At 34.1% G+C, this 26,487-nt stretch overlaps 1 protein-coding gene and 1 long non-coding RNA gene across 3 annotated transcripts in view; one reads left to right on the forward strand and one right to left on the reverse strand.

The window, feature by feature from the left end:
• Positions 1-15,487, forward strand: part of LOC306650753 (fibronectin type III domain containing protein 3C1-like) — a 36,377-nt gene extending 20,890 nt beyond the window's left edge. For both annotated transcript variants that reach the window (XM_079123014.1, XM_079123013.1), the window contains exons 10-27: positions 1,360-1,419; positions 1,750-1,888; positions 2,387-2,440; positions 2,545-2,666; positions 2,752-2,926; positions 4,340-4,426; positions 4,640-4,778; positions 5,399-5,467; positions 5,889-6,007; positions 6,130-6,235; positions 6,791-6,897; positions 7,097-7,210; positions 8,147-8,296; positions 11,220-11,494; positions 11,816-12,028; positions 12,455-12,621; positions 13,911-14,032; positions 14,515-15,487. In XM_079123014.1, the coding sequence (XP_078979140.1) occupies positions 1,360-1,419; positions 1,750-1,888; positions 2,387-2,440; positions 2,545-2,666; positions 2,752-2,926; positions 4,340-4,426; positions 4,640-4,778; positions 5,399-5,467; positions 5,889-6,007; positions 6,130-6,235; positions 6,791-6,897; positions 7,097-7,210; positions 8,147-8,296; positions 11,220-11,494; positions 11,816-12,028; positions 12,455-12,621; positions 13,911-14,032; positions 14,515-14,853 (2,557 nt within the window). In that variant the 3' untranslated portion in view covers positions 14,854-15,487. The remainder of the gene's footprint in view (positions 1-1,359; positions 1,420-1,749; positions 1,889-2,386; positions 2,441-2,544; positions 2,667-2,751; positions 2,927-4,339; positions 4,427-4,639; positions 4,779-5,398; positions 5,468-5,888; positions 6,008-6,129; positions 6,236-6,790; positions 6,898-7,096; positions 7,211-8,146; positions 8,297-11,219; positions 11,495-11,815; positions 12,029-12,454; positions 12,622-13,910; positions 14,033-14,514) is intronic.
• Positions 15,488-24,092: 8,605 nt separating this feature from the next.
• Positions 24,093-26,487, reverse strand: part of LOC306650799 — a 39,905-nt gene continuing 37,510 nt past the window's right edge. Inside the window, exon 3 of the long non-coding RNA XR_013761023.1 lies at positions 24,093-25,148. This is a non-coding gene — a long non-coding RNA (uncharacterized lncRNA). The remainder of the gene's footprint in view (positions 25,149-26,487) is intronic.

A 26,487-nucleotide genomic window follows, 5' to 3' on the forward strand; every position in this document is an offset into this window, starting at 1 on the left:
GATTATAAATATATTACAGGTGAAAGGCAACTTAAATATCAACTGGTCCATTTTCTTCAGTCTAAAGACTTCCTATTTTGGCAAATTTGAACTCAGGAAAGGAAAAAGAAAATTTTCAATTCTCCTTCTCATCTTTCCCTTAGGTCATTTTAGGACAAAATAAAGTTTCGCATGATTTTACAATGCCTTTGGGTACACAAGCAGTATACATTGCCACAAAAATTTAAGGTTTGGCCTCTCCTGGGGATTTAATTATAGGAGCTAGTTACAAGATAGAGGCTGTGATAGTAGCAGATGAGCTCAGAAATATGTCCACAAGCTAGAACTGGGACTAGGGAGGATAAATTGGAAGACTAGTAAGAGCATACCCAGCCATTCCCAACAGTTTCTGGACTAGATGGGGATATGCAGTCCAAATGGGGAAGGAAGAAAAATTCCTATGCCCCCAGACAATTGGGCATGTCAGTCAGAGATCAGGGAGCTATCTGCACAATATTTTGAAAAACATTTCTTAAACTTTGCTAGAATTTATCATCTTTACTCAGAGACTCAAAATGAAAATTTGAATTTGCTTATATATTGTTCAAAGTTTTATTTCTTTTATAATTAGATAATTTTTTTATTATAATACACAGTCTTCTATATTGGGTAGGGTGAATGGAAGATATAAAATGTAGTGAAAAGCTTTGTATAAAATTAACTTTTCATGAATTAAAATGGCAGTCTTTTTCTGGTATTATGCACTTTACAAAAATTATTGTTGTTTTATTTAAAAATATTTGCTTCCCAGCACTGTAAAAAACAAAAACTTGCCTAGTGATCACTAAGTGGAATTTGCTTTAAAGTATCATTTTTTTACCTTTTTTGAAGTGTGTTTTAGGATCTAAAGTCTGAAGGAGTTCCTTGAAATAATATAATACACCTAGTTGTTTGTGAGTACTTAGGAAGACATATAGACATGGGAAGACAGTCACTTTCTTCATGTAACAAGAGTTCACTACAGAAAAACTGCTCTGTGTGAAAGAATGAATAAACTGCATGACATGTGTTGTCTGAGACTTTTCACATCTACACTATTTAAAATAAGCTAGTTAAAAACAAATCTCTATTAACACAGTGTAAACACTATGCAGGGGTCAAAATGGTAAAATTTTGTTTCTTAAAGCTCTATTAACTTGGCATTCAAATTAAGTATTTTGAATTATTAATATCACCATTTTGATGCACATAAAATGAGTTAAATTTATCCAAACTTCAAGGAGATTTGTGCTTCTTTGTCAGTTGAAATTGTAAGAGTAGGACTGCTTTGCTTAGCTTTTAAATACAGGCGAGATCCATTATTTAAAAATCTCTTCACAGTGGTGATGGAGTTACATTTACCCTACATGATCTGCAACCATCCATGGCCTATTTTTTAAGGTAAGAGTTCCATCCTACACAATCTACCCCCAGTCTGTATCAGTTCGCTACTTAAACAATTCCTCCAACTAGCCTAGCTATTTGCTGGCAAACTAGCCTTTCCTTCAAGCTTCAAAATAACCACTCCAAATCCAGCATTAGTTCACTTTTTCATTTAGAACAGATGAGAGAGTGCTTTGAGAATTATTATCTGCAAGGACCCAGATCTGTTCTATTAGTAAATTTTTTATAATTATCTCTTAAGAAATGTGTCTGGGAATTCGAATTTGTGATTTAATACATGTGTTAGGATAAATATTTGAAAGTTTACAATTGTGATTACATTTTTAGAGTTACAACCATAAGAGGTTCAGAGCACAGGACTGTGTCTGAAGTGTCTAGCTTCACAACACCAGGCTGCGAACCGGACCCTCCACTTGCACCCAGACTGATTAACCGATCCAAGAGTAGCCTGAATTTACAGTGGAAGGTAAGCATTCTACTTGAAAAACACAATTTTAAGACACTCTTTCTACTATATCTTTAATTTTAAATGTGGATTTATGCATGCCTAATCTGACCTATTTCCCTAGCACTTTTTCTTCACAATAATCTTTCTCGTCTTCTATCTGAATCATGTCAAGTAAATTGAGAAATGTCAATAAGAATTTTGATAATTAATAAAGCTGAAGTACTAATTTCTACAACCTAAATTTAGTTATTTACAGTCATAGTTACCAACAAATTTATATCACAATTTACTTAAAGTATTAATTTTCTTCTTTGTATGTAATTTGGAAAATACAAAAAAATCATAGAATCTAGACATGTCTTATAGAATTCAAAAAGTGTATTTTAACTTTAAAATCTAGACTGCTTTATAAACAAGATATAATAAGATTCATTCAGAGTAACATGTCATTTTTAAATGTATATGCAACATATGTAAAAATAGCTGATCATAATTTTATCTTTCTGATATTTCTAGGGTTCCAATGATAATGGCTCCAAAATAAACAGTTTTGTTTTGGAATGGGATGAGGTACACAATTTTATCTTTAAAAACACTTGTGAATAATTATTAATGTTGTGATTAATTTTGTTCTTAATTTTATAATACTCTAATACTTTGTGTCCATTGTTAAGGGTAAAGGTGAAGACTTCAAATGTTGTTATGTGGGTACCATGAAACAACACAAGATCCTTAAACTGAATGCTTCTACAAAATATTCATTCAGATTAGCTGCCAAAAATAACTTTGGCTTAAGGTACATTGAATTATTTGCAGTATTTAAAAGTCTGCTCTTACATAAAAACCTGGAAATAATTTCTCATCCTTAATCTATTTTTCAGCGATTTCAGCGAAATAGCAGTCTTCCATACATCTGGAACTATACCTCCAACACCTTCACCTCCTAAACTAAGAGAAGCAGGAGTCTATAGCTTGTCACTAGAATGGGTTCCCCCAGCTAACTCAAATCCAAATGACAGTCTTACTTATGTACTAGAAATGGAAGATGCTGGATCTGTAAGTTTTATTTTCATATGTTTTAATCTTTAACCTCAGTGTTAGGTACATTTTATAAGTATTTGTCACTTGAAAAATACTTAAATTTGATTAGCTTACTTTCTACTCAGTTCAATCAAGAATTATATGATTCTTGAGTCTGTGCTCTAGATGAGGTCAATGCAGAGCCAGAGTTACTCAAGCCTGAACAAATATGCAAGTCCTGCAAACTAGCTAAATATAGCAGCCACTGTAAGGGCAACATAGAGACTTAAAGAAATGTGTTAGTATTCTCAACTTTAGTCTTCTTCTGGATGATCTTGAGTGGTCAAACAGATGTTTAGCACCTTAACATAATTTGTATTAGTCAGGGTTCTCTAGAGGAACAGAATCAATAGGAATAATGATTATAAAAAGGGGATTTATTAGATTGACTTACACGAACAGAAGCTGGATAGTCCACAATGGCCATCTGCAAGATAGAGAACTGCAATAATCAGTAGGCTGCGCAGTTCAAGAGGCAGAAGTCCCAGAACAAGAAGGATCAACAGTGCTACCCTAGTATGAGACCAAGGCTTCTGGAAGCTACCTGGAAAATCACCAGAAGAGTCTGCTTTGGAAGAATGACGAAGTGAGAGTCTGATATCCTCAGATGATTGAAGCAGCAAACAAGAACCTGTTCAAGAAGAGCCGAGCTTGCATCTGCATCTGCTTCCTTGTTCTTCCAACATTTATTCCATCCAAGCCATCATCCTATTGGGCAGTGCTGCCCATGCTTAGGGAGGGGCTCCACTTCAGTTCACTATCCCACATTCCAATTATTCCTAGACATGCCCTCATTGACACACCCAGAAGCCTCTTAATCATTGATATCTCTCAATCCAATCAAGTTGACAGTTCAAATTAACCATTACATAATTCTTTCAGCTATGCCTTTTCTTTATCATCTTGGATTCCTCATGTGGGTGGGCAACTATTTCATTTCATTCTGAACTTTCAAATCTATACTGAAAAGGCTAGGAGCTGAAGAAATAGCTTGCTTTGGAGAGTGCTTGCCTAGTGTGTGCAAGGGCAGCAGTTCGAATCCCTGGTGCCTCAGAGGGGGGAAAAAAAACTCTTTAAAAAAAAAAGTCTAGTCAATTTCAAAATAAATTGTTGTACATATTTTACCACAGTTGAAAAGCAGCTAACAATGAGAAGTGTTGCAAGTGTTGCAAGTAATATGCTAAGTGCTTTCACATATATAATTTTATTAAATCCTGAAAAGCAGGAGAGGCCCTTTAAAGAAAAATTATCTTTATCCTTTAATAGAGATATATGGAGGTTCAGAAAGATTAAGGACTTGATCAGAACTACCCAGCTGGATAATAAGGTGAATTTAGAACTTGACCCCAGGCCTGCCTAATTCCTAAATTTATCATCTTTCATTTCCAGGGCTTAGGTTTTAAACCTAAATACAATGGAGAAGACCTCTCATGCACTATAAGAAATCTTCAGAGAAGTACTACATACAAGTTTAGGGTATGTAGCTATAATTTATATATTTGTGTCATATTTTAACATAAAATAATACTCTTCACTAGAGAAAATGAGTCTTTTTCTTTGAAATTATTTTGCATTTAGTCCTCAGAAATTCTCACTCATATAACTTGCTTTATATTTGCAAACCATGCACTACAAAACCAGACATTTATTTCCAATGGTCAAGCAAGGAATTCTCTTTTACTCAAATAGATCTTTGCCTACAATATGGAAGGAAGAAGTAACCCCAGTGGAGAAGTAAAATATACTACCTCTCCAGATAAGCCTGGGCCTCCTAGAAAACCACACATAAGGGGAAAGATCCATGCACACAGAGTAAAAATTGGATGGGGTAAGTAATATTTTTGTATTTAAATTTTGCTCTTTCTGTCTTATCTTTTGAGAGCAAATCTTTCTTTAATTGCCCACAACTTTATAGTCTAAATCATTTTTATGAAATATTCTGCCATATAAATTAACTTAGTTGTAAACCATATTGTTTTTTCTAGTTTTATATTAATTTTCTATTGCTCTCATTAATTCATACATGAACAAATTGTAGAACTTTCTGAGTCATTAAGTATTATGCTTATTTCAAGTAAAATTACATCTAAGATTGAGGCCACAATTAAAAGACCACATCAATAATAAATATCACCTTGAAAAGAAATTTATATAAATATTTTTGCCTGAAAACTAGAGAAATGAACTTTATGACACATATATTTGACATTTCAGTCTCTTCTAAATAGCATTTAAAATATTATTTAAATTCTTCATGTCTAATATCTTAAGCATGTAACTTGTATTATATTTTATAATCTTTATTAATATCTGTATACTAATTAAAAAATGGTTAATTTTGTTTTTTCCTCTGTGAAAAAATTAATTTGTGAGATTACATTCCAGTGAAAGACTTATAAGTTTACCAAGTTTATTCAAGAATCATTTTAATTTTATATACCCTTTCAGAATCACCCAAAGATAATGGTGGAACGTACATTTCAAGCTACAGTTTAGAAGTTAGTGAAAATTCAAATGGTAAGATGTCATGATTTTTAAGGTTTTATTTTTAAATAATTTTATACTTACCTAGAAGTTGTAAAAATGGTATAGAGTGTTCCCATATAAACTTTTCACTTGGCTTCTCCTAATCTTAATATCTTAGATAGCCATATTGCAATAATCAAAACCAGGAAATTAGCATTGGTAGAGTCCTATTAACTAAATCCCAGAGCTTGGGTTTCTCCAGCTTTTGATAACAAATCATGTTTACTTACTGACATTTCATGATTTTTATGGTTAATTCTACTGGCAATATAATTTTATTTAACTATATAGAGAATTGGATCATTAATTTCCAAAATAGTTACTACTGAGTATATACATAAGATATCATGAGAACCCATAAAATTTATGTGACCCATAAATAAATTGGATAAATTTGCTTTTATACCTTCAGAAAATCTCTGGAATATAATCTACAATGGCACCATAAAGGAATTTTTATATGACAATTTGAAACCTGGTACTACATATAAACTGAGAGTTTTTTGCAACTCGCCCGTAGGCCAAAGCCAGGTGAGAAAAGAGAGGGGAAACTTTTTTAATTGAGAATTGAAATGAACTATATTACTAAATATTTTACAAAATTGATCTTAAATTTAGTATAGTCATGAGGCATTTTGTATTTTTTCTCTTAGCCTTCAGATATATTGACCATTCAAACACCAACTCTTTCTCCTGCATCTTGCCGTCATCCACCCTTAAATGGTAAAACGAAGTCCAAAGAAATGAACCTCCAAAGTGGTGAGGCTTCCTTGTCTGACTTGGATAACTTCACCTCAATTTCCTGTTCTGTATTTTTGCACATTAAATGTTATTACAGCAGAACAAATGTTTTTTAATTTTTTTTTTAGTTGTAGATGGACACAATGCCTTTATTCATTTATGTGGTGCAGAGGATTTAACCCAGGGCCTCATACTTGCTAGGCAAGCTCTCTACCACTGAGCTACAACCCCAGCCCAGAACAAATGGTTTTTAATACAGAATCAAATATCGCTTAGCAAATTGCCTCTCAATAATTGAAAAACTTATAGTTTTAATGTCTGTAAATCCAATTAAGAAGTTAATTGACACAATGTTTTGAGTCTTCTGTTACTTTAAGCATTTTTAAATAGAACTGTCTTAAATCATTTTGTATTATTTTAATGAAATACCCTTAAAATTATTTTTAGGGGTTGGGAGTATAGCTCAGTAGTAGAGTGTATACTATGCATACATAAAGCTCAGGGTTCAATCCTCAGCACACACAAAAAAAAAACCATTTTTAAATATAGTAAATTTTTTTGTGTACTTTATAGACAATCCTTCTGCTAATGGAAACTCTGAAGTACTTGTACATGTCAAAAAGGCAAAAGGTAACCAAGATGACACAAAAGAGCAACCTGGCTCTGAAAATGGATGCATAGTGAGTAAATTAATTCCTGAGGAATCCACAGTTTTCTGGTTAAAAGTAGCAAATAGGGTTGGGGATGTTATACTGTTCAGTTGGACCATTTGTAGTTCATTTTGCTTTGGATAAATATATGCTTCTACAGTAGTTCTTGTCAAAGTGGGGAGTGACCACACCTGCAAAATCATTTATGTCTTTGCTTCTTTGTTTGTAGCTTGGATCTCATTCAATGACGTGTGAAACAGCACCTTTCCCAGGCCCTCCTTCTCATTGTGGTACACCTGTGCTAAACTGCAAGGGTCCAACCTGTGTTGTTGTTAGTTGGGGAGTATGTTATCAATTTATTTTTATTAATTTTGCTAATATAAAAGCACATTAGTTCATTTAGAAAATCTTTTGAAAGCCTAGAAATCCATAAGAAATGAGATATTAGAATTAGAGTCCCACAGATCTTCAACCATGGTTTCTAGAAAACAACTAGGACCTGATGCCAATGGTATTAGGAACACTATGACAATAATAACCCTGCTCTGCAGATCTATATTTAAGGAGACTAATAAATTTGGAAAACTAAATAGGCCATCAATAGGTAGCTAATTGAATTTTTTAAACTAATACAAGAGATACTGAATTTAAACCAATTTTCAAAATAGCATTTTTTAAAGAACTTCATTGATAAATCTCTGGTAGCGTTTTTTTGCATGTAACTACAACACAGCAAAGAAGAAATGTGACTATACAATATTGAAGCTTTAAAAAAAACAAACACTTTAACATCCATGTGCATATTTTCCCATTTGAACTAATCAAGCTCAAAAATAAAAGAATTTCCCTAATTATTTAACCACATAGGCATATTTAAGTTTTTCTTCCCTTTTTCCCAGACTATAGTAAAGGGTTTTAGCATTGACACAAAATTCTTAGTCTGTTAGTAATAAGTTACATAGCTGATTACACCAAATACTAACCAATACTAATTAAACAACATTAATATATGTTTAAATAACTCATTTGAAAATAATTTAATAAATTTTGGAAAAGTAATTTATCTAACATGTAGGATTAGCAAATCCTTTTTCTTAATTTTATTTGAGTTCTTTAATGTTAATTACAGTGTCCTGCCTGTGTTTGTTCCTATATGTCTCTATCTCATATCATCTGATTATAAATTTTGACATTGAAAAGATCATGTCATAGCTCTCCATAGTATCTAATGTAGTGACCGCTTAGAGAACTCAATTTCAGTATTTTTTGCATCTTTTAGATTCCTGAAAGCAACGGTGCTGAAATCACTGATTATAGACTAGAGTGGGGACAAAATGAAGAATCAATGCACTTGATTTACACTGGCCCTTGTCTGCGTTATGAAGTTAAAGGTCTCATCCCTGCAACTACTTATTTTTGCAGAGTCCAGGTAAACCTGACACTTTTTCCAATGTAAATGAGAAACAGCTATTAACCTACACTGTCCACATTTGTAATACTGACAGGATTTTCAGTATAGAGACCAGAGGCAAGTTCATAAGGGAGGGACTTCTGAATCATAAATATTTTTCATATTCAGCAACACCATTCTGAGCTCCTTCACATGCCATTTAAAGCCCCACATATCTAGCATCTACCTTCTATCCCAATTTAATCTGTCACTATTTCCTCTACAATTGTGTATTTCTCAAATTTTCCTGATCTTGACAATCACCTGAAATACTTGTTAAAAACACTAACTCCAGGCTGGGGAGGTAGCTCGGTTGGTAGAATGCTTGCGTTACAAACACAAGGCCCTGGGTTCAATCCCCAGCACCACATTAAAAAGAAAAACACTAATTCCTACACCCCTATTCAGACCTATTGACCCAAAAGCTCTAATCCAGAGGTTTGCTAATTGGGATATTTAATAAGCACCCACAGTGACAATTATTAATTAGGAAAAATTGCATAAAATCTTTGTTCTAAACAAGCAACTCAGTCACCACCCCCAAGTATACTTTCTACATTAATACATACTATGCTACTGCCTCTTTTGTCCCTCAACACTTGCATGAGTATTTCCCTGAAAATCTTAGTCCAAATTTAAAGTACTCTGATATGTTCTCCCTATAAAATTTAAGTCATCAAAATACCCTAGGAGAGCCTGAGGACATAACTCAGTGGTGGAGCACTTGCTTGGCATACACAAAGCCCTAGGTTCAATTCTCAGCACTGCAAAGAAAAAGGTAGGGGACTAAATACCCTAGAAGCTCTAATACTGGGCATCTAAGCTCCATCTCCCATTGCCTTTCATAACTGAATGGAATTTATTTATTTATTTATTTATTTATTACTTACTTACTTACTTACTTAATTTACCCATTGATCAACTTTTTCCCTTTCCTCTCTACTTCTCTCCCCAGCCTCTGGTAACTACCATTCTACTCTAAATTTCTATCAACCATTGTAGATTCCACATATGAGTGAGATCATGCAGTAGTTTTCTTACTGTGCCTGGCTTATTTCAGTTAACATAATGATCTCTATTTCCATCTATGTCTTAGCAAAAGAAAGGATTTCATTCTTTCTGTGGCTGAATAGTATGCCATTGTGTATACATACAACATTTTATTCATCCAGTGATTACTTGATGGACACTTAGGTTCTTTTCATTTCTTGGCTATTGTGAATAGTGCTGCAATGAACATGAGAGTACAGAAATGTCTTTGCCATACTGATTCATTTCCTTTAGATAAATACTCAGTAGTGGGGTTGCTTGATTGGATGTTAATTCTATTTTTTAATTTTTTGAGAAACCTATATTGTTTTCTGTAATGGCTACACTGATTGATATTCCCACCAACAATGCATAAGGGTTTGCTTTACTCTACATCCTAGTCACCACTCATTATGTTTTGTATTTTAATTAATAGCTGTTCTTACTGGGATGAGGTGATATTTCATTGTTGTTTTGATTTTCATTTCCCTGATGATTAGTTATGTTTGCTTAGCATTTTTCATATATGTGTTAGCTGTTTGTATGCCTTCTTTAGAAAAATGTCTATTTAGGTCTAATGCCCACCCCCAATTTTTACCAGATTATATGTTTATTTCCATGAGCATTGCTCCTGCAGATCAGCCCACATCCCCCTGGCTTGCTATGCAGAGTTCTCATTTTTCTCACTTTAATTTAATAAATTTTAGCTGATACAGGAAGCATAACATCTGTGCACATTAATGAGGTACTCATGGGCATTTATGCTAGAGAAATGAAAACTTACATCTACACAAAGAGACCATATGTGAATGCCCATAGCACCTTTACTTGTAAGAGACCAAAACTAGTAAAAAGAAGTGAGGAATGACTCTAAAACCTCAACACATAAAAATTCAAAGAACCCAGTTAGAAAACAAGCAAAAGACATGAACAGACAGTTCACTGAAGAGGATACACAGATGGCAAGTAAGCATATGAAAAGATATCCAGTATCATCAGTTACTAATTAAATGCACAACGGGATGCTATGGCATACCTATCAGAATGGCTAAACTAAGCAGGGCACATGGTAGCACACACCTATAATCTCAGCAGCTCTAGAGGCTGAAGCAGGAAGATTCCAAGTTCAAAGCCAGCCTCAGCAACTTAGTGAGGACTTAAGCAACTTAGCCAAAACCCTGTCTAAAAATAAAACAAACAAACAAATATATATAGCTGGGGATTTGGCTCAGTAGTTAAGCACACCTGGGTTCAATCCCTGGTATCACCCCCCCCAAAAAAAAACAGCTACACTAAGGGACAGTGATAACACCAAAAGCTGTCAGTGAATAAAAAACTGGATCATTTGTGTTTTTCTAATGGTAATTACAGCCCCTCTAGAAAAGAGTATGGCAGTTTCTTACAAAATTAAAAATATACCTGGTTTAATACTGTACTATAGTTATGCAAATATTATGTTTGGAGGACAGTAGGTAAAGGGTATATGTGTATTTATAATGATCTCAAAATAAAAAAGATTTTACAAAATCCATGAAATTTGTTGAGTGGATATGAATGTCTAGCTACCACCAATAAAAATAGAAACTACAACAGGAACAAAAGGAAAAAAAAGTTTGGTGTGGTGGTTGATGGGTTCTATTTTAGCACATTTTTTTTCTGTGGTGTCCATATTAACACTCTTCACTTACCTTCCCTTATGTATACTCTTTGCCTTCTTAATTACGCAACTTAAATGTTTCATTATATATTTTAGCAACTTAGAACCATGTTGTTAGTATCTGAGTTTATGGAAATTTATTTCCTTATGTAACAACATGTTTTATGCACAAAACAAAGTAATAATGATTCTCTAACAAAGTATATACATTTTCAGGCTGTAAATATAGTTGGAGTTGGAATGTTTGGAGGAACTGGCATAGTAACCACACCAGCAACTGTGCCAGCAGTAGTGCAAATGTTACATGAAGTTGAAAACAAAGTTCCTGCCAAATTGGCATCATCCTGCCTTGCTATTAAATGGGAGGAACCAGATTGCCATGGCTCTCCTATCACTGGATATAACATTGAATATGGAGATAGAAAAATTTTGAATGTTGGTAGAGTAACAGAGTGTCTTCTAAAACATCTACAGCCTGACACCACATATAAGTAAGTCACTTATATCTTACTTTGAGTGAATGAAAAGATTTTTTGAGACTTTTAAACAGATCTCTATTTTTATATTTTATTTAATCTAAGATTTCTTTTGAAAAATATTATACTGCATTGGAAAATTTGGCATTATTAAGAGCCAGTTTCTCCTTCTCATCAATAATTCAAGAGTTTTGATTTGAAAATGTGTCTCTGATAGTATAATATCATGGTCAGTATCCTTTATAAGGTTACTAGGGATTTAGCATATATGTAGAAAATTATTTACTTTACTAAATATAGGTTAAAATATTTTAATTTTTTCCTTCTTAACACTAGAATCAGAATTCAAGCTATCAATCATTATGGACTAAGCCCTTTTAGCCAATCAATAAGAACCAAAACCAAACCACTACCACCTGAGCCTCCACATCTTGATTGTGTAGTCTATGGACACCAGAGCCTCAAACTGAAATGGGGTAACACTTCGAACAAAAGACTACTTTCCAACCTTCTAAGCTATAACTTGTTAATGGGAGATCGTTCTGGCAGGTAAACTATTTTTACCATATATGTATTGTAATAAAAATGGTTTAAATTTTTAATATCTTAATTCTATAATCCAAAGTGGTTCCAATGAACTAATTAGATGTAAAAGCAACCCATTACCATGGAAGATAAACTTTTTAAAATTCTTTCTCATAGTTCAGCAACTTTTGCCTCTTCCAAAGCACTTGTTCATTTAGCACACTTTAAATACCAGGGAATAGAAGGTATAAAAAGAAAGAAAACTGAAATCTTGCCATTATATTTATGACCTGTTTGTTATCCTTTACATTTTGCCTTTCTGGCTTTAAGTTGATTTCCTTAGGCCTTATTGAGGTTTTTAAAACATTTTAAGTTAGTTGTATAAAGAGTTATTTGTACATGTTATAGTTGATTAATAATATCGCTTCCCTCATCTCCATTTCCACCCAGATTCTCTGTCATTTACCATGGACCTTGTCAAACTCACAAAGTGCAGAGATTGGGCGAATATACTCAATACAAATTTAAAATCCAGGCATGTAATGAGGCTGGTGAGGGACCACTCTCTGGCATCTATACTTTCACGACAAACAAAACCCCACCACCCACACTTAAAGGTAAGTATTATTTGCCATGACATTAAAAGTTGCCTTAATTTGAGTTCCAGTAGCTCATATATAAAATTTAGCAGCAATGATTATTTAAATTCAATAATATAATACCAAAAGAGACTAGTACTTAATTATGGATTCAAAGGGCAATGTAGAATTTAATGAGGCTCCAAAAATACATATTTTTAAATACATTAGAAATCATCTAATCCAGCCAATCACTCTACCACCACTACCACTTTTCAGAGAAAAAAGCTAAGTTCAGGGCTGGGGATATAGATATAGCTCAGTTGGTATAGTGCTTGCTTTGCAAGCACAAGGCCCTGGGTTCAATCCTCAGCACCGCAAAAAAAAAAAAAAAAGCTAAGTCCCCCAAATGGTGAATAAGTTAGCTAAAGGCCCCCAGCATCAGTGGCAAAGCCAAGATTAGAGTTATAGGCTCCTGATTCCCATAACAGTACTCTGTCTACTTTGTTATGATATCTATTCCTTGCTGAATCTTTTATTTTCTCAAATACTTTATTACAGGAATTATCAATTGAGAGGTGCGATTATACTTACTAAAGCTAAAAATAAGGCTCTGTAACGTTAGGTTATTTCAAAAACTCTAAATTTACTCTCCTTATTCAAACAGTAAAACAAAATGCTGTCTGTAATACATAACAATGACTCTAAATTACAGTCTGTAGAGCCTAGGATTTGAGGATATTTTTTCTTCCCAGTTGTGAAATTTAGTTGTTCCAATGCATGCATATGAGTATGATCACTATTATTAAATCATTTGTCTTCATTGTAAAGTGTTATAGCTGGAACATATTGGAATTAAACATGATTTAGACCACAGTTATATCTACCTCTCTTCCTGAATAATATCCCTAATATACTTAAGCCCCATTTTCCCCCCAAAATAAGGAGATTAATAATATAAAATAGCCTGCCCACAGTTACTTCCAAATGTATAATGTACAATAGAAATACAGTGCAGGGGATTATACTAGAAGGGAATAAATAAAAATAATAAAAGTTTTAATAAGATATTACTAGAAAAACTAAAAAGTATATATTATTAATTGAGAATTTTAATTTCTTAAAAATTTTATTACAGTGATTAAAATGCCTGATGGTATAGTGAAATAGTGATGATATAGTTAAAATAATAACTGTAACTGTATATTCTTAATTAAGTTTATATGGGCTGTCTTTTAATGGTCATAGAATTGTATAACAAGTTTCAATGTATCTAAGATCATCTAGAAAAAAATAGAACCCTCTAAACTGAAATTTTATTTTTTTAGCACCTAAATTACATCACCTGAATAGCAATATATGTGAGATCAAATGGGAGTCTTTGGAGCCAATAAAAGGAGATCCCATTGTTTACAATCTTCAGCTCATCAGTGAAAAAGGAACTGACTTGGTAAATTCTTGGAAATTTAGTCTTTATGGTTTTATATCATGTTAAGGATTGAGCTTATGTCAAGGAGTATGATATTCTTTTAAGATGCTTAAAGTAAAAGTAAATCTTATCCAGTCCATCCTCCCTAATGGTTATGTACATAATACTTATTATTTTTAGACAAATAGCTTAGTCATTTCATTAGCTAATTACTATTGAATTATTTGGTATTTCTTGATTCCACTGACTACAATCAATGACTCAGTTCCAAACTAATGCAGTTAATCTTTAACAATTATAAATTTTTGTTAGTTATTACTTTGAACAAAACTCCCTAAATAATACTGAATGCTCAAAACATTAGAGACATAGAGTAAAATTTTAGTTTTGTTGTGAAAATGTTCATGAAATGAATAAATTCATATCTTTCCTATTGTCAAAAATATAGATGTATAGGTAGATAGATAAGTGAATGATTTTCATCTTAACTCTTTTTCCTTTAGATTTACAAAGGACCGAACACTTCATTCTCCTTTTCCAACTTTCTCACAAATTCACATTATCGCTTCAAGGTTTGTGCTGGACGCCAATATCAAAGTTCTGCAGGGATGCAAGAACTCTGGGGACCGTATAGTCCCAGCACTCTTTTCTCAACTCATAAGCAACAGCAGGGGCCTGGTAAAGGTGGTGGAGGAAAGGGAGGAAACAACCCTAGTGAAGAAAAAGATGAAAAGCATAGAATAGAGATGAGCGATGATACATTTGTTCTAATCCTTGTGATAGGATTTGCACTTGTTGCCATTCTGTGTGCTGTTGCAATTCAACACTTCCTAATCAACTAGTCTATTCTTGTGCATTTTCTCCACTTTAGGAAGTCCTAAAACAAATTACATCAGATGTAGAAATTGTTAGATATAGCTCAACTCTTACTTAAATGTAAAACCCATTTGGTAGAAATTCTTTACAACTTTTACATAATAGTAAAAGAACTGCCTTAATATTCAAGAAATCCACTGTGACATTAGAAGAGATTTTTTTCCTTAGGGAATAGGTCTATTTTAAATTTCATAATTTTAGAAACAAAAGCATTTCCATTGTTATACAAATCTAGAATCTCTATGGAAGCTATTTCCTGCCTTAATTTTTCAAATGAATATTTTCCAAACTTTGTGGAGTTATAAGAGTAAAACAGCATTTTGGAATTTTATGTAGAACAAAATGAGAAAAATCAATTCTACATGTCAACTTACATTCGTATAAAATAATAAAAAGTATCTACCAAACTTCCTTATGGTAATTTTTTCAAATAATGTACTCAGATATATCTTTGTGTCCTGATAATTACTTTGTTACTACAGAAATCGTAATATATACCATTTTGCTATAGTAGGAACTATAGGAAATGGAAATTAAGAAATGAAGAGCCATTTAATACCTTTCTAAATTTTTTAAAATACATCCTGTGTTGGTTACCTTCTAATCAAAATTGTTAAACATTATGAACATAAAAACTCATTAAAATTATTTTAATACATGACATTAAAAATATTTTTTCTCAGGCTGGGGAGATAGCTCAGTCAGTAGAGTGCTTGCCTTGTAAGCACAAGGCCCTGGGTTCGATCCTCAGCACTGCAAAAAAAAAAATATTTTTTCTCAAAATATATGGATTAACATTCATGTCTAGTTAAAAATGAAACATCACTTCTCCATTCTCATGATTCATCCTTCTGGAGCTATTTTGGCAATCTTGCAAGAAGCTATTTTTTACCCTTATTGAAATATTTAAATATTATTTCCTATTTCAGAGCTTTTTCTTTTTATTTTAAAACTGAAAATCAGAACTTCAAGTTGAAAACATCCAACTTTCATTTGCACTAATAATTTTGTTATATGACATTTTCTTTCACTGAGAACTGAGAAGTGGTAGTATAGAATAAGTAATATGATAAAAGTACTGGTAAATTTTGACAGGCATTGGTTCAGGCTTCCTTCCCAACAAGGACTGTGACTGCCATCACATGTCAGGTAGTACTCTGTTTCCAATTAACCAAATAGTCCATATCTATTTAATCTACTATACAAGTTCAGTATACCCTATTCCCTCTTCATTCCACTCAATGACTTCCAGACTGGTTTTTAGACCTTTTGATAAATTGGACATTGCAAAAGAAATTATTATTAAACCTTATTACAGCACTGTTCACAATAGCCAAGATAATGAGTCAACTTAGGTGCCCACTGAAGGAGGAATAAATAAAGAAAATATGGTTTGGATACACAACTGAATATTATTCAGCCATAAAGAAGCATAAAATTCTGTCATTTTCAGCAAAGTAGATGATGGGACTGAAGGATATTATTTTAAACGAAATAAGACAAACATGGAAAGATACTGCATATTTTCTTTCATATGTGGGAGTTAAAAAGCCAATCAGAATGTAGAATTGTGATTACCACAGGTTGTAAGGGTTGGAAGGAGGGAATATAATGAGGGGTTGAATAATTGGTACCAAAACACAAATAGAAGGAATAAGTTCTAGTGTTCCATAGCATAGTGTTATGACTATAGCTTATAATAATCTATTACATATTGCTTGAAGAACTAGAAGAGAGGAGCTCAAAAGGCTCCATTCATAAAGAAATGACAAGGAGATGATTTTGTCAATGCATGCTGTATACATGTGTTGAAATATCACCGAGTGATGCTTCACAAACTTGGAGGAAGGGAGGTGGGCAACAAGTCATTGCCTAGGCAAGAGACGTTGTTCCCTCCATGGTGAGGCTCAGAGTCGGGTAGAATCCTGCAATGCCTGACTTTGATTATTATATATTATTCAAAAATTTAAAAATAAAACTGAAAAAAGATTATTGAGTCCCAAACTGTAGCAACATAAATTATTCAAAATGAAACATTGAGATAAACATTTTTAATTAAGGTATTGGGAGCAAGATGGCAGCTGAGTAAGATGCTCCTACAATCACCTCCCCAAAGACATACCAATTTGAACAACTATTCATTCAATAATCCATTTTCACAAAAGCTAAAAATCCAGGTGAGAAACCATGGTGCCTGGTATTAGCATAATGATCAGAAAAGAAGCAATGATGAAGGCAGGAAGGATAGAGTTGCCAGTGTCACTTCTCCCCATATCCCAAGTAGCAAAAAAGAGGGACACCTCCCACTTGGAAGAGGGAGAGGGAATTAAGTCCAGACCTTTGATTTAGAACTCAGTACCACCATAAAATCCAGTGGCAGGCTGCACATTAGACCCTCCTTTGCCAGGAGACCAAAGAACTACTTCCATTACCCCTCTCCCAACTTTGGGCAGCAGAGCAATGAGTAGACTATACCTGCTAAGGAGTATGACATGAAAGCACAAGACTTTGCTTTTGTGTGAGGCCTGCTGTAATGGGACCTAGCACTAATTAGAGCCCAAAGGCACCTATCTCCAGGACAGTAGTCACAGAGCCTTTGGATCAGTCCCAGCACTAGACAGGAGCCTGTACTCTGGTAATTCAACCAGCCACAGATGGGCCTAGGACACACTACCAAGATTTGTTCCAGTCTCTAAGGCTATGAGATTCTGGTGTGATCCAGCTTAGTGTCAGCCTGAGCAGCAAGAGACTGCCTCCATCAAGCCAACCCTAACCTCTGGAAGACAGGAAGGACTAAGACTCCAAATTCAAGGGAGCAGAGCAAGAAAGTGAGCACAGGAGTGTCTCTTGCAACTTAATATAAGGCTGGTCAAAACCGGATGGACCTCAGGCAAGTACATATGAATAGAAACTATGAACATAACTCAGTGTCAGTTGGAAACCCATGGGGTCTGTCAGTTGATCTTATAACCCAGCCTGCGGTATGTTGTTGTAGTATTGGGTAGCAAGTCCACTTCAACAAAAGTTAGCAGTGTGGGCCTTTGTTCTACCTATATGCTGCAATGATCTTTGCAGGATATGGGCTCCAAGGGTGATCTAACATTGCACCATTAGAGGCCATGGGACTGCCCATCCCATTCCCCTGCTGCCCCTAATCACAGGTAGCACAGCATGGAGAGAGTAATTCTCATCTTGGGGGAAGAGAGGTGGATACCAAGTCATTGAGTAGGACAGTGGGGCTAGTCCCCCCACTAACTCTCAGTGAGGTTCAGAGCCAGGTAGAATCCTGCACAACCTGACCTTAGGCTTCTGACTATGGATGTGGCATCAATTCCAGCCTCAGGTAGAAATTTGTGATAATGGATTACCCTTTGTAGATACTGCTCCAATTCATTCTGAACATTTGGGACATTTGGGACAATCCTAGACTTGGTATACCCTCTAGTACTGAAATAGTGAAAATTTTCACAGGCTCAGAGAAAATAAAACTGCTTAGTATTTCTGGAAGGATAAGTACAAATAAAACTAGATTATGAAAATTGGGGAAAGTGCCTAATCCTTCAGCATACAGGTGATACATATACCAACACTCATCAAAAACTTAAAGGGAATCATTGTGGGAAGCCATCCTTATCTAGCAGAATCAGTCAGTTCCCTATCTAGTTTTCCTGAGAGAATGGCTCCCCTAACTCTATCCTATCCTGTCCATCACAGAAGAAGCTCCTCCTGGTCTTTCCTCCCTTTACCTGTATGTCTATAAATAAAAGAGAGTTGAGCTACTCCAAGTCGTCGTTGTCAGAGGCCAGAGCTGGTATAGCCAGACCCGTCACACCCCTCTCATTTAAAAAGAGTATTGGCTCTTGTGTGTTCATTGAATAGATAAGTTTTTGGGTAATAGATTGGAAAACCAGCCAACATCCTCCTCCAGCAGTTAACCCTATTCTTATCATGCAAGACATGGCAGAGAGGCCTCCCACAAATCATGACTTTACTTAATGAATAAAGTAATGTTCTAGAAATTGACAATTTAGCAACTGATATCTGAAAATTCTCAAAGAATTAAAAATAGTTGTTTTAAGGAAACTCAAGGAACTTCAAAAAAAAGAAATGATTTAGTAGTCTGACAGGAAAATTCAACATAGAGATAGAAGTAGTTTTAAAAATCAAATTCTTGCATTGAAAAGTACACTAGGTGAAATTTAAAATGTGATAGAAGATATCAGTAGAAGCATAGATCAAACAGAAGAGAGAATTAGGGAGCCTGAAGTTAGGCTATTTGAAAATACACATGCAGAAGAGAAAAAGGAATGAAGATAAATGAAGAAAGCATTAGGAAATTTGGGATGTCATTAAAAGAGTGATTTTTTTAATTGTTAAGGTTAAAAAGAAATTTGAGAATGACAAAGGGGTAGAAAGCATATTCAAAGAGATAACAGAAAACTTTCCAAACAGAGAAAGATAAAAATGTCCATACAAGGTCACAAGTTAGAACCAGTTCAAACAATTCTACCCCAAGACATAATCAGGCTCCAAAGGTGAAAAAAAAATATAAGATTCTTGAGACAGCAAGAGAAAAACCAATAACAAATAAGAACATTTCAATTTACCTGAAATCAGACTTCTCAGAAGAAATCTTACAGACCAGGAAAGAGTGGTATATGATTTTCACAGTACTGAAAGAAAAAAAAAAAAAAAAAACCTGTCATACCCACCCAGCCAAGCTATGCTCTAGAAAGAAAGGAAAGCTAAAGACATTCCCAGATAAAGACTGAGAAAATTTATCACCACCAGACCTGTCCTACAAGAAATGTTAAAGGGTATCTTCAAAAGGAAGAGGAGCTAGTAAGAAGAAAATATTAGAAGTCATAAAACTCTCTAGTCAGAGGAATTATACAGATAAATTCAGAATGCTCTAATATTATATACAAGGTACATAAAACATCCATAACTTTAGTATGAAGAATGAAAACAAAAAAATAAAACTACATTAATATGTTGAGAGATAAACAATATAGAAATATGTAAAATGGTACAACAAAAATTCAAAACGGAAGGAATGGAGGGCAAGTCTAGAGTTTTTATTAGTATTTTTTCTCTTTCATTTCTCTTCATATCACTATGATCAATTGCACTGTTATCATTTCATAAGAACTTGTTATAATTAAAAGATGCTTTAATCCTCATGGTAAACTCCTTCTTTCATCCTCCTTTTCTCCATCATCCCTTTTTCCATTTTACAAATATCAGTGACTTTGCCCTTGAGTTCAGTAAACAAGATAATGCAATTAAGAATATCCAAATGTGTCTGCTGAATTCAGCAAAGCAAGATGAACTCTAATTGCTACTCATAACTTTAGTCTTGAGGCGAAAATAATATGCCAGTCAGCAACATTTCTCACAACGTAGCAGACACTTCTTGGAACCTAAATATGACAGTCAGAAAATCCATGGAACAGAACTGCAATCCCAGAGGTTTGGACGTGAAGGAAAATTAATGCAAACTTTCTATCATTCATATTGGTCAAGACCAGAAGGAAAGGAAATCTCTGCTGTTTAGGATTTCATATTACATTATGCTATTTGAGGATCAACTTTGTGAAAAATACCTTTAAAACAAAGTGAGGGTTGAGGGTGTGGCTCAGTGGCAGTGTGCATGCCTAGCATGGCAGAGGCCCCTGCCTAGTACAATCTCCAGCACCGATCCCTCCCAAAAGAAAACATGATTATAACCTCCCAAGACTTCAGGAAAGCACAAAATTTGTTATGAATCTGCCTTCCCCCATCTAGGCCCTGCCCCCAAAGTAACCACTTCTCTAGAAAAATACTTAGCTTATGTGGGTCTACTGGTATACATTCTACCTCCTCACCCCACATTTCAAATGTATACAAATGATACCATTTTCCTTCTTTACTTTTTTTCTCCTCTAAATATTTCTTAGAAATATCCTTGTGAGTCACATCAATGTTTATAGCAGATCAATTTACAATAGCTAAACTGTGGGACCAACCTAGATGCCCTTCAATAAAAGAATGGATAAAGAAAATGTGGTGTATATATATATACAATGGAATATTACTCACCCAGCCTCAGCAATGGTGAGGTGCTAAGAAACTCACTAAGACTCTGTCTCTAAATTAAAAAAAAAATACAAAATAGGTCTAGGGATGTGGGACAGTGATCAAGTACCACTGAACTCAATCCCCAAGATCCCCCCAAAATTATTATTATTATTAAGAGAATTAACAACCCAACAGAAAAATGAGTATAAGTTATACATAAGTATTTCATACAAGAATAACCTGTAAAGCCAACAAACTTTATTTTTTGGTACCAGGGACCAAACTCAGGGGTGCTTAACCACTGAACCACATCCCCAGCCTTTTTTAATATTTTGTTTAGAGACATGGTATTGCTGAGTTGTTTGGGACCTCACTAAGATGCTGAAGTTGGCTTTGAACTCAAGTTCCTCCTCCCTCAGCCTCCTGAGCTGCTGGAATTACAGATGTACACCACCATGCCTGGCACTAATAAACATTTAAAAAGGCATTCAATGTCATTAGTAATTGGGGAAATGGAAATCAAGCCCAAAATTAGATACAATTGTATACCAATTTTACTAGCAAAACTTTAAATCTGACAATACAAATGATTTAAAAGGATGTACATCCACAAGATTTCTTATATATTGTTCATATATTTTGTATATGTAGCACTTAAACTATGTGTGTGACCAATAATCTACAGTTCTTTTAGATACATACCTGAGAGAAATGTCTATACATGTACAAAATCTCCTATACAAAAGTGGTCATAGTAGTACTGAAATAAAAAAAATACCTGGAAACAATTCAAATTCCTGTCAATTGGAGTGTAGATGAATAAGTTGTGGTAGTCATATAATTCAATATTACACAACAATTAAAACAAACTTACAGCAACGTGTCATAATATGAATAACATAGAACTATGATGTTAAGCTGAAAAACATTAAGTTTAAAAATATTTTATACAGTTAAAAACAACTGAAATAAATATCTGTGATTTTAGGAATATATGTGGCTACAATAAAACAATGAAAAAGTAAATCAAGGAAATGATAAAGAGTATTAGGATGATAACTGCTTCATGTGAGGAAGATAGAGGTGGGGTTGGAAAGAATTATACAGTTATATGGGTTATTAAGGTACAAGCTTTAATTTTGGATTTATTATATTATTAAAAGTAAATAAAAGAGGTTCATGTATGGAGTGTATCACAAGCTGAAATTTATATTAATCCAATTCTAGGCAGTTGTGGGCCTAAATAAGAGGTAAAACAAATAAAAACACAGCATATATTGAATAGATTATTCATTTCTTTGGTTTGTATGTGCCTTCCTCAATACCAATAATTCTTAAATTTGGTCTTTTCATGATATCCCATAACTCTTGGAGGATCTGTTTGTGATTACTTACCATCTTCTCTGTTTGGTCAACTTTGTTTTGAAGAGTAAATATTTTGTCTTCAATGTCTGAGGTTCTGTCTTTCAAGTGATCTAGCCTGTTGGTTATGCTTTCTAATGAGTTTTTAATTTGGTTTATTGTTTCCTTCACTTCAAGGATTTTTGTCTGTTTTTTTTTTCAGAATCTCTATCTCTTTATTGAAATGCTCTTTTGCATTCCTGCATTTGCTCTTTTGACTGTTTATTGGTACGATCATTCATTGCCTGCATTTGCTCTCTTATCTCATCATTTGCTTCTCAGATCATTTTAATTATGTACATTCTGAACTCCCTTTCTGACATTTCTTCTACCATGCTGTCATTGGATTTTATTGACGTAGCATCTAGGTTTGTTTGGGACACTTTCTTCCCTTGTTTTCTCATGTTGTTCATGTATCTTCTCCTCTAGCAGCATGAATCCAAGGTACTGCAGTTTCCCCCCTATAGACTTATAATGTCCCTGCAGGTTTCCAATACCTCACCTTGAAGTGAGAGATCAATATTATCAGCACACCATACAAACAATATGCATCCTTAACCCAAATAGACCCTATTGCCTTAATAAACAGAGATGGTGAGTTCAAATATTATCTAGAGTATAACCAATAGATTTGCAATAAGGACCACAATTTATATTGGTAGACAAAGAGGATGGTGAGGGGTGTAGGATATAACATTAATGAGATAAGAAGTGAGTCTATAGAATATTATGTCATAGGAATAGAGAAAGCAGAATTAAAAGAAATAGATTGTTAGCATGAGAAAAGAGAGAGTCTCCAAGGAAACAGATAGATAAGAGGAAAATAAAGTGAGAAAAATATTAATAAAAGAAAAAAGTAGGAATAATAGGTATAATAGGAATAATTATAATAATACTACTAATAAAAAATTCTACAATAAAACTATACAGTACTATTCAAACCTCCTTGTCTTCAGTAGCCTGATGCCTGAGAGGAACTTGATACTGCAGTGTCCCAAGAAGGGTGCAGTCCCACTATGAATGTTGGCCTCCAGGTAAGGAATAATCCGTGCTAGTGGGCAGAAGCAATCCCATGTGATGATAGATGGTCAGCAGCAGTGCAGGTGCTAGACATCAGGCTGGGGTGTGGGCACTGGAGACAGCGGGTGTGGGCTGGGGTATGGGCCTTGGCACTGGAGATGGCAGGTGGTGGGCCTGGTGGCTCAAAATACAGCATATGTAATCATCTACATAGTATTACCATTTCATTAATATGTATATTTTCTTGGAAATCATCTGGAAGTATAGTCATTTCTTTTTTGGGGTAATGATATTCCAAGCAATTTAAATGATTTCAGTTTTCATTTACCTATATTTTTATTTTTTCAAAAAATATGTACCCACATCATTAATATAAACTTTTTTAAAATTTATTTTTATTGTAAACAAATGGGATACATGTTGTTTCTGTTTGTACATGGAGTAACAGCATACCATTTGCATAATCATACATTTACATAGGGTAATGATGTTTGATTCATTCTGTTATTTTTTCCTTCCCCCCCACCCCTCTTTTCCTCTATACAGTCCCTCCTTCCTCCATTCTTGCCCACCTCCCACCCCCCATTATGTGTCATCATTCGCTTATCAGCAAGATCATTCGTCTTTTGGATTTTTGAGATTGTCTTATCTCATTTAGCATGATATTCTCCAATTTCATTCATTTGCCTGCAAATGCCATATGAGTAATATTCCATTGTATATATATACCACAGTTTCTTTATCCATTCATCAATTGAAGGACATTTAGGTTGGTTCCACAATCTGGCTATTGTGAATTGAGCAGCTATGAACATTGATGTGGCTGTATCTCTGTAGTATGCTGATTTTAAGTCCTTTGGGTATAGGCAAAGGAGTGGGATAGCTGGGTCAAATGGTGGATCCATTCCAAGTTTTCTAAGGAATCTCCACACTGCTTTCCAGAGTGGCTGCACTAATTTGCAGCCCCACCATAATATAAACTTTTTATTGATTATGCCAGTTAATATTGCCTATTCCTATTAAAAGTGTTCTATACTTTCAAGGAGAGCTCTTATCATTGAGAAAAATGTCCAGACTTTAACCCTAAGTACATATCTGGCTAGGCTTCCTCACACTTGATGTTATCATAGGAAAACTGCCAGCAAGACTTCTTTTGATTTCTCTATGTTACACCTGTAATACTATATGAATATAAAATAAATTATCTCTAGATTTTCAAATAAAAGAACATTATTTGGGATCTTATGAACTGCAATTTAGGAGACATGGATTCAGACATTTCTGAATCAGTGTTCCAAAGAAAGAAGGAAAAGTGGGAGCTTATATTTTGAATAAGAACAGGAACATGAGTTATGTGACAAATAGAAGATTGAAAAAAAGAGAATGTACAAACAGATTAGAAATATCCATTAGACAAAAGTCCAGTAACCTCTTGATATATACCTTGAGCCTCTGGGTACGATTTAATTTTCCAATCACTTAGACCTTTCCAGAAGTCTGTAGTCAGAGTGTGTGGGTAACCAAAGTTCACATTGGAGGAAGCTTCTATATGGTTTTCATAATGGCTCCTATCTCCATTTTGAGAAGCTCTTTCAATGTTTATTTCACTGTAATTTTCCTTTGATTTTCACATTTTCCCTGTTTTGATCATGAAGTCTTTGACAGGAAGCACTGATGATCAATCTTTGGATCATGTGTTCATTTTTATAGGTCTGGTCCTTCAGACCTTAGAAGGTTCATTCCCGGGAAGTCATGTCACATGGAAGAGGAAAAGAGGTGACTGTAGATAGAGAGATTAAGGCCACATTTGAGAAACAAGAAAATGGTCAGGAATTAAGGCTGAGGCAATATCTTAATATTTTTCAACATTATGTGCCCAGTAAGAATGAATGGTTTCCTCCAGTCACTGTAAGACCATTATTTCAGTAAGAGCAATGGTTCAAAAATTAGTTACACAACATGTAAGGATGTTATAGAAAATAAAGCAATAGGAATGGGGATGTAGCTCAATGGTAAAGCACTTACCTAGCATGAGCAAGGCACTGGGTCCAATCACCAGTATCACAAAAAGTACAGATAATAAAAAGAATACCAAGAGCCAGATGTGGTGATGCATGACTATAATCTCTGTGCCTTAGGAGACTGAGGCAGGAAGATTACAAATTGAAGATCAGCCTCGGCAATTTACTGAGACCCCATCTCAAAATTTAAAAATTTAAAAAGGGCTGAGGATGTAGCTCAATGGTTAAATGAGTCTAGGTTCAAACCCCAATACTCCAAGACACACACACAAATAACAGCAAGTCACAATAATAGCATCTTTACTAAGGATTTTAACCAGCTAAAACCTGATCCAAACCAATGATTTTGTCTCCATATTTTTTTATTTTTAAATTATATATAAAAGAACAAAGACTATACATAGTAATGAGGTACAATGTGATGTTTTATAAATTTATTTTCCATACATATTCTAGGATTATTCTAGTTCAGGGAAGAATGGTATTTTGATAGGGAATCTTTAGATCACAAATGGGTAGTATGTAAATATAAACAATGTTGATTCTTCCAATTAATGAACATGAGATGTCTTCCTACTATTTTTGTGCCCTTTCATCCTTAATTTCTTTCACCAATACATTTCCTTGTAGAGCTCTTTCACCTATTTTAATAGATTTATTTCTAGGTATTTTTGTAGTTACTGTGAATGTTACTGCTTTCTTGATTTCTATTTCAGATAAACCACTATTGGCATATAGTAGCATAGCTAATTTTTGTATCAAATGTATTACACTATGAGATAAGGTGGTAATAAACCTATACTTGAATTTTGTATTTTTAATTTGTCTCCTCAACTAGGTGTAAGAATCACTTAAGGTAACAGTTTATTTCTTCATATGATTAAATGGGTGGTATTTGATAATTTACCAGGTACAGAGACACAATATTCTGCTTGAACAATAGCACAACTACCCCTTTAAGAGGCAGTGATAATATCAAGGGTTATGTGGCTGAAAAAGACTATTTTGTTATTGTACATTTTTATAGAACATTTCAGTATTTAACAAACTTAATGCTTGCTGTATGCCATTTAAAGCTGTTTTAGTAAATTTTGTTAA

The sequence above is a fragment of the Sciurus vulgaris genome, assembly GCF_902686455.1.
Source record: "Sciurus vulgaris genome assembly, chromosome: X".
Taxonomy (NCBI): domain Eukaryota; kingdom Metazoa; phylum Chordata; class Mammalia; order Rodentia; family Sciuridae; genus Sciurus; species Sciurus vulgaris.